Source organism: Lolium perenne, chromosome 5, assembly GCF_019359855.2.
Source record: "Lolium perenne isolate Kyuss_39 chromosome 5, Kyuss_2.0, whole genome shotgun sequence".
In the NCBI taxonomy this organism is placed as follows: Eukaryota; Viridiplantae; Streptophyta; class Magnoliopsida; order Poales; family Poaceae; genus Lolium; species Lolium perenne.
In genome coordinates this window covers 19,985,424-19,994,167 of record NC_067248.2, presented here as the reverse complement: position 1 = coordinate 19,994,167, position 8,744 = coordinate 19,985,424, and the positions used below count along the sequence as shown (strand labels likewise).

Genomic DNA, 8,744 nt, shown 5'->3' with positions numbered 1-8,744 from the left:
GTGCTTTAGTGATGATTTTTCAGGGTACTAGCCCTGAGGTGATGGAAGCAACAACCTGTAGGGAGGGATGGTACTGTCAAGCGATTTAAACCTGATGCGCCAAGCTAGCGCGTGGAGTGACCGCGGCAATGCAATTCAAAGATTCAAAGTGGTGATACCCTCAGATCATATGGCCAGATTGTTCGTGAGATCAGAGCGCCGTCTTGAAATTTTTAGTCTTTTGACTTTGCTTATGAGAAGCGGCGCTCTAATGGTGATGCTCATACCCTAGCTAGGGGTTGTTTGTACCATAATTTAGGCTGGCATTTTTGGTTCCGAAGTCTGGTGTTGATGTAAACATTGTTCTTTGAGTAATAAAGGGTAGAGTTCTCAAAATAAGCTAACAATCACTCTATTACCGTATATCCTAAGTGGCATAAAATTGATACCTCTAAATTCGTGCTCTGAAATATTTGTTTTTCTAGGGACTCTGAAATATATGTTTGTTGTTATGATTTTGTATCACAAAAGTCCCATCCTAACAGAAGTGAACTGTTTGTAAAACTCATCCTATTGAAAGGTGATATGCGAAGTAATTTGGAACACACCGAGTATCTAACTCAAGTTACAACTAATTCCAAACCGCCATTCTATAACAAATAGCAGCAAGCCATGTTCGAAAGTGCAAGTACCCAATATTCAAGAAATCGTTAACTTATCGATCAACCTTAAAATAAAGATCAATCGCTTATCAACCAATTAATCAATGCTATCGGTCAACTATTTATCAGTTTTTTTTTTTGTAAATCCGATTTTTGGGCACTAAATTCTCTATAATATACTATGTAAAGTAATATTGGAGCATATTACCTTGATTTCTTGCATTTTAATTAATAAAATGGAAATTTGAGCTAATGCATAATTCTACAAGACTATAGGACGAAAATATCGACTAAGATACCGAATGTCAGCAAAATTTCTCTCAAAATCGGCCATAGTATCGATCATTAGAGTGAAATCGGCCTAAGTTTCAACTATTAGATAAAAAATCGGCTGAAATATCAATTTCATTGATAAGTCAGCCAATATGCCAAAATCTTATCCGTAACCATCTGATTCACGATGAATCGGGCTAGGCCGATTTTTGAAACATTCCAAACACCTAATCCAAATTCCTATTTACTTTTTTTTTTCCATTTAGTAAGTTTTATATTTGCGCTCGATACAAACCGCGCAGCGAAAAGATTCCCTCACCGACCCCTGTCGTTGACCTCGCTGACCTCGATGGATAACGACCGGATCCTTCCTCTTTTTTCATGGTTAACACCTCAACACCCAACGAATTTACACATTTATACCCTCCTCCTCCGCGCTCTGCTCTCAGTACAAGACACGCTCCTCTTCCTCCTCTCGCTCCTTCCTCCCTCCTCGTCTCCCTCCGCTCCGATCCCCACCGCCGGAACGCCGTGACCTGAGGATGGGGCACGCCCCCGCACGCCATCCATCGCAGGTGAGCTCGCTTCCGCGGTCCTTTTTCCGGTTCGAATTTGGGTGTGCTTTGGCTTCGTCTTCCTTGGACATCTGCCGCGGAATCTTGTCTTGTCGGCGGCGCCCGCCCTCTTCGGGTTCTCGGTGAAGCTCCACGCCAAGAATCCTTTTTTTTTTTTGGCGCCGCCGTCGGAATCTCCTGTGACCGATCCAGTTCCCGGGCGGCTTATTCCAAGTCCCCAAACCGGCTTGTTTTTTTCTACTATGAAAAGTCCGACCTATGTGAGCATTCCATGGATGAGCTCTGTCTATGTATTGATCTGTTTCTTCCTTCTCTCCTCTGTGTGCGATGCACAGGTGCTGCTGCTCCTGGCGAGGATTGCGAGAAGCTGAGCTGCTTGCGCAAGACTAACAGTTTAACAACAGGAAAGGATTGGATTTTCTTTTCCATTGATTTCATCTGGGCCATGGAGGAGGTGGAAGCGGCGAACAGGGCGGCGGTGGAGAGCTGCCACGGTGTGCTGGCCTTGCTCTCCCAGCAGCAGGACCCGGCCCTGCTCAGGAGCATAGCTGCAGAGACGGGCGAGGCGTGTGCCAAGTTCAGGAAGGTGGTCTCCCTCCTCAGCAATGGCGGCATCGGAGGAGGAGGGCATGCTAAAGTCAGGCTCTCCAGGAGAAGGAAGCCTATGGGGTTCTTGAACCAGACAGGCTTCTTGGAGAGCAGTAGCAACACCCCATTGGGGATGCTAATCTCCGGTAGCAGTCCATCCACATCTGCCGGTTCGGCACGGCCTTTGTTCGGCGCGTCTCCACCTGATTTGCGTGGGCTGGATCTGGTCAGCTCAGGCAGCAAGAGTGCTCACCACTTCGGCGGCCCTCCGAAGATGGTCCAGCCATTGTCTGTGCAGTTCCAGTTCGGTGCCACTGCACATAGGTTTCCATTCCAGCAGCAGCAGAAGTTACAGGCCCAGATGTTCAAGAGGAGCAACAGCTCCATCAGCCTCAAGTTTGATAGCCCCAGTGGTGCCACTGGGACAATATCGTCGCCCAGGTCTTTCATGTCCTCCCTGAGCATGGATGGCAGTGTAGCTAGCTTGGACAGAAAGCCGCCAATGCATTTGATCTGTGGCCCGTCTGCGAGCGATCCATTGAATGCGCGACATGGCGCGTCTAAGCGGCGGTGTACGGGCAGATGTGAGGACGGCAGTGGCAAGTGCGCCACATCTGGCAAATGTCATTGCTCAAAGAGAAGGTAAAAGTGTGTTCTTGTAGTTCTTTTCTTGGGGTTGTGTATTCCGTTCTTTACCTGATTGATGATTTACTTTTCTGCAGGAAGTTGCGAATTAAGAGGACGATCAAAGTGCCTGCCATTAGCAACAAAATATCTGATATACCACCGGATGAATACTCATGGCGGAAGTATGGACAGAAGCCCATCAAGGGTTCCCCTCATCCAAGGTATGAAAGAATATCAACTAGTTGCTTAAAATATGTGTATTATTATTATTCCTTAAAAACGACATTGGTCAACTAACAATTGTATATACATCAAATCCATTATAGTCATGATGTTATTTTTCCTCATGTTGTACCATCAAAGATGGCATATCTGCATCAGAGCACTCATTGTGTTCCTTTACCTGTAGAATAATTATTTGTGGATCCCCCACTACACTCTCCCTTTTCTTAGCACCAAGTTTCTTCTACAACTAAGACACTGATACCTTAGTTGCTAGCACAATTAATTATATAGTGGATCATGTTGGTCTATCACTCTTTCTTGTACTACTGTCTATGTGAAAAAATAGATCAGTCTTGGGGATCTAAAGTAGGTTACTTCTTAATGGAACATGTGTTTGATTGACATGCTTATTAATCCACATTCTAATCTTGATGGCTCCTGTTCACCCACCTCATATTAAGCTTTAATTGTCTGCCCTAAATGGTAGGAAAATGTAGCTATACCATGAAAGCAAGCACATGCTGCTCATTGTCGACCGCTGACTGTACCTCTTTCCAAATCTTTCCTGTGTCAACATGGAGGACTAACTGTGCCCGGTCACTTGAACCAAATGCAGGGGCTACTATAAATGCAGCACAGTTAGGGGCTGCCCGGCGAGGAAGCACGTCGAGCGGTGCGTGGATGAGCCGGAGATGCTCGTCGTGACGTACGAAGGCGAGCACAACCATAACCGGCTGCCAACACAGTCCGCCCAGACCTAGACAACCCGCCGATAGTCGCCTTTTCCGTTCAGGAAAACCAAAGCCGAGGCCTGTGCCTCATTTGAAAGATACTGCTGGACTGGTCAGGCGAAATTGAAGCTAGGACTTCCGAATCGCGAAAGTAGGAGCAACAAACATGAGACCACTTAGGAATCTGATGAGCTGCCCTGGTGGCCCTTCCCCAGATACATGCTGTTACGGTTTCGGCGTCCAAGCTGTTCTTCTACTCTGCTCTGAGCTGTGACACATCCAATCGAGAGATGATTTGGAGAGAAGAACATGCTGTTAGATAGTGACAGCTGAGCTTTGCTCGTGTTTGAATGAGTTGAAAGGGATATCTGAAGAAAGGAAGCTAACAAGGAGGAGCGTTGTGTAAAGCTTGGAAAAGGATGGCGAGATTGGCTTTTAGCGTGCGCAAGTTTACTTGCACTGACTTGCCTCTGTATGTTGCTTTTGCTTTATTGAAAGATGAGATTTCTTTTCGCAGAAGAATCATCATCCCGGGATTAAAGGTGCTCTTATTGACAAACTGACACACAGTAGGAGGACCATATGTTACTTAACAGGTGTAATAAGTTGATATGATTTCTCAGTCATGCTACAACTTTTGTCCCAAGCTTTCCATGCTGATGATTTTGAAATCGACTTCGTGCTATCATGGTTTCATAATTGAAGAACCCTCACTCACACGAGTGAATTCTACCACAAGTTTCATTTCCGAGGACTCTTTTTGTCAACACTTATGCAAATCTAAGCACATTTAGTTCGGAAAATTTAAGATTACCTATGCTAGAAACTGTTAAGATTTTTTTTAACACACCTAAGTAGAGGCTGAGAATTGGACGCGTTACCTCATCATGCTTACAAGATGGGGTCTTGTTGATACAATTATGGAGTGCTAAGTATCTGGTTGTCGTGTGGGCCAAAGGATCTAGCTAACGTCTATTATTGGAGTAGTTCAGCGGACAAAAATGCTTCACCAACCGGTGATCAATTGCGTGGTCAACTAAGTTTAGGATGTCTTTAAGCTATCAATAAGTACATCCTTAATTAAGGGAGAAGATCTAGCATTTGATAAACAAGTGTATTTCTTCAAGCATCGGATCCGGCTAACATAGTACTACTGGTGTTTGGAGTTCAAGGAGAAGATTTAGCTTCAAGCATCATCTGTACATGTAGCATCATCTGAAGCAACATCATCAAATACACCAGACCGATAGTAACATCATATCGTTAAGCGCGTTAAGTATGTTAACAACAGTATTATCTCCTGATGACATAATGAACGAGCTCAATGGATGTCAGTATATAATATATATACATCCATATAATTATAAGGAAACGTACGTCCACTTTTTCAGGTAGGATTCCATGTTTGTCAAATCTCTTGTTGAAGGACATGACATGCTAACCTGCCACCTTGACATCTATTATTTGCAAGCAAGCAAAAAGAGCTTGAAGAGACAGCTAAATTCGATGTTTGACATGAGGTCTTTTTGACACCAACATGCTTACATGCATGTCGGTCTGCAATTTTTATTTTATAATTTCATCAGCTAATTCAGCAAAATGATGAAAATGGTTGGTACTCAATGCGGACAGCTCCCATGGTGAAAATCACTTAAGAAAAATGGCAAACGGTCCACAACTTGGACACTTGGTGGCTACCCTACCAATATCCTATTTTAAGGAAGAAATAATAAATCGTGACCAGTCTATTCGCTACAGAGCCGTTCTAATTGTGTCTTGCACGGAAGTCCTAGGAACCCATATATAGCCAGCCAATGAAGTCGCTGGACAAGTCAAAATAAGTATTGCGTGCAAGCTACTTATAGAAGATGGAAACGACCCAAATATATATGTGCACGTACACGCAATATATAGTGTCACATTAGAGCATAACGGAGGCCCCTCCAGGCACCCGATCGGCCCAATGGGGGCCAGGACCCAAAAAAAGGGGTCTCCAGCGGAGCCCCAGAAGTTTGGGCGTGTTCTTTTTTTTCCAGTCCCCGACATTTAGTGATGTCAAAAGGTGTTTTGACATGTTCGGACACGCCAATGTCGATGCCTCTCCACAAGCCAGCATCATTAATGCTGACGACCTACCATCCCACCGGCCACAAACACCGTCTTTATCTATGTCACACATCCTAGCCATGTTGCCACTTCCTCGCCTTCTCTTCCCACGCCTAATCTCTCCACGCGCCACCCACCAGCCACCACCATGCTAAGCAACGACTCGCTGGCTGACTTGAGCCATATCGACAACTAAGGCCGGAAAAGCCTCACTGTTGTGGAGGCGTGGGAGTTTGTCACCATTGGCATCCTTGTGTACCCAGATTGCTAGCTACCAAGCGACTGGCTAATAAGTCGAGGCAGCGTATCCATGCCCCCTATGCTCATCGGCATCACCCACCACGATAAAATCGCCCGATGCTTAGAAAACATGTCAGTGTAAAGACGAACAGGAAAACGATATGGTTGTACCAACGTGCCTCGTTGGGTAGGGTTCTTTTCATTATATAGTTGTACAAATACGTGTCCTATACAGTACGTATACATACATACATATCGTTGTTTAACACCCTCCCTCAATCTCAACTAGGGAAAGATTGAGATTGCGCTTACAATGATCATACAAAGGTAAAGGGAGAGGTTTAGTAAAGATGTCTGCTACTTGATTCTTTGAAGAGATGAATCGAATTTGAAGTTGCGTTTTAGACACATGCTCTCGAACAAAGTGAAAGTCCACCTCAATATGCTTTGTCCAAGCATGCAAAACTGGATTAGATGACAACTATGTAGCATCAATATTGTCACACCATAGCACTGGAGGCTGAACTTGAACAACGCCCAGTTCCTTCAGTACCCAAACAACGTCAGCTGTAGCATTAACAAGAGCCGTGTACTCGTGCTTGATCTCGAGACCGTATCCTGCTTACGAGCACTCCAGGCAATCAAATTCCCTCCATAAAAGATAGCATATCCCCCGTGGACCGCCTGCCATCCATATTGCCGGCCCAATCTGCATCTGAAAACGCCGAGAGGAGAGTGGAAGATGATGACCGAAGCTATAAGCCACAATTAATAGTGTAGCGAACATAACGTAAAATACGTTTAACTGCAGACTAGTGAGGTGTACGTGGCTCATGGAGGTACTGACACACCTTGTTAACAACAAAAGACAGATCAGGACAAGCCACTGTGAGATACTGAAGTCCACCAACAATGTTACGATAATGAGTAGCCTACTCAGACGAAAGTGGATCACCATCATTGCTCCAAAGGCGCTCAGACAATGCCATGGGAGTGGTCACAGGAGTGCACTTCAGCATATTAGCACGTGCAAGAAGTTCAAGAGCATACTTGCGCTGTCGAACAAGAAGACTGCCAAAGGTCGGTGAAGAAACCTCAATCCCCAAAAAATAGTGGAGAGTGCCCAAATCCTTAACGGAGAACTCTGAGTGAAGCTGACTGATCAACCTAGGAATAGCTGCAACAGTAGAGCTCAGAACAGTAATGTCATCAACATAGACAAACAAGTAAACAATGACATCCAGGCAGCGAAAAATGAACAAAGATGTATCATCCACAGAAGGTGAGAACTCCAGAACACCAAGAACAGAGCTAAGACAGGCATGCCATGCACGAGGGGCATGTTTCAAACCATAGAATGATCTGACAAGTTTGTAGTAATGACCAGGCTTATCAGAATCAACAAAACCTGGAGGTTGCCTCATATATACCACTTCATCTAGATAGCCATTGAGGAATGCATTCTGAATATCAAGTTGACGAAGATGCCAACGATGAGAAAGAGCCATGGACAACAATAGACGAATAGTAGCATGCTTGACCACAGGACTGAAGGTCTCATCATAGTCTAAACCATAGCGCTGTTTGTACCCTTTAGCAACCAAACATGCTTTGTAATGCTCAATAGAACCATCCGCATGCAGTTTCACCTTAAAGATCCACCTCGAATCAATCAGATTAATACCAGGGACATGAGGTACCAGTTGCCAAGTACCATTTGCTTGAAGCGCAGAGACTTCAGCTTCCATAGTATCACGCCAATGAGGAATGTGAAGGGCTTCTTTAAAATCACGAGGCTCATTTGTGTGTTTCTGCGTTGTATATGCCGCAAGAACACAACTCCAAGCAACCGTGCCATCGGTGCCATGTTTGGGCTGCTGTATACCACGACGTAGACGAGTAATAAGTCCAGGTGGCGGAGCTGGTTCGACTGATTCAGGTGATGAAGATGATGTCCCAGTTGGAGAGTCAATTTGTGTTGCTGTCGGGGAGTCAGGAGACGAAGTGGAGCTGCTGTTTTTGAAACTGCTGCTGCTGCTCTCCTGCATGCGGGCGCTGACAGGCGAGTCAGGGAACAACACCCGTGGCGTGGCGTGGGCGTGGGCTGGCGCTGGCGTTGGCGAAGAAGAGGCGGGAGACAGCTCCATCTCCTTGCATGCATGCGGAGCGGAGCCCAAGATGCGAGCCAACTCGCGTGAAGCCACATGTGTGGTGCAAGGCTGCACGCAGCCCGAGACAGGAGGAGCCGGTGGCTGAGTGCATGGCTGCATGCAGCCCGAGCCAGGGGAGCCGGCTGCTCTATGCATGGCTGAACACAGTCCGAGGCCATGCCATGCAAAGCTCCATGATCGACGTGAATAGATGGAGAAGGCGGGAGTAAAATTTCCAGGCATCCCCCTCATCCAGTACCTGCACCATGGTCAACAAGCAACGGGGCAGCATGTGCAACATCCATAAATTGGTCAGCCGAGAGCAAAGAATACTCCGAAACAGGTGGCAAGGTGTGTGAATTGGGCATATTGACAAATGGGAACACGTGCTCATCGAAAATAACGTCCCTAGAGATGTAGACTCGATTAGAGGGAATATGAAGACACTTGTATCCTTTATGAAGGGAACTATAACCCAAGAACACACATTTCTTTGACCAAAACTCAAGCTTATGATAGTTGTAGGGCGAAGATGAGGCCAACAAGCACACCCAAAGACCTTAAAAAAGGTGTAGTCAGGTGTTTCTT

The 8,744-nt window shown here is 45.6% G+C and overlaps 1 protein-coding gene across 1 annotated transcript; it reads left to right on the top strand.

Annotated features, from left to right (window-relative positions):
* Positions 1–1,336: 1,336 nt before the first annotated feature.
* LOC127298833 (probable WRKY transcription factor 74) lies at positions 1,337–4,359 on the top strand. Its single transcript, XM_051328693.2, has 4 exons — positions 1,337–1,489; positions 1,825–2,719; positions 2,800–2,925; positions 3,546–4,359. Exons 2-4 carry the CDS (start codon positions 1,935–1,937, stop codon positions 3,688–3,690), a joined length of 1,056 nt encoding a protein of 351 aa, XP_051184653.1. The 5' UTR covers positions 1,337–1,489; positions 1,825–1,934; the 3' UTR covers positions 3,691–4,359.
* The last annotated feature ends 4,385 nt before the right edge of the window (positions 4,360–8,744 follow it).

Bases quoted from the DNA above. Each gene is read 5' to 3' on its own strand.
- LOC127298833 (XM_051328693.2), top strand. From the start codon at position 1,935: ATGGAGGAGGTGGAAGCGGCGAACAGGGCGGCGGTGGAGAGCTGCCAC. The intron at 2,720-2,799 runs GTAAAAGTGTGT...ACTTTTCTGCAG, and splicing joins TGTCATTGCTCAAAGAGAAG to GAAGTTGCGAATTAAGAGGA. The intron at 2,926-3,545 runs GTATGAAAGAAT...AACCAAATGCAG, and splicing joins AAGGGTTCCCCTCATCCAAG to GGGCTACTATAAATGCAGCA.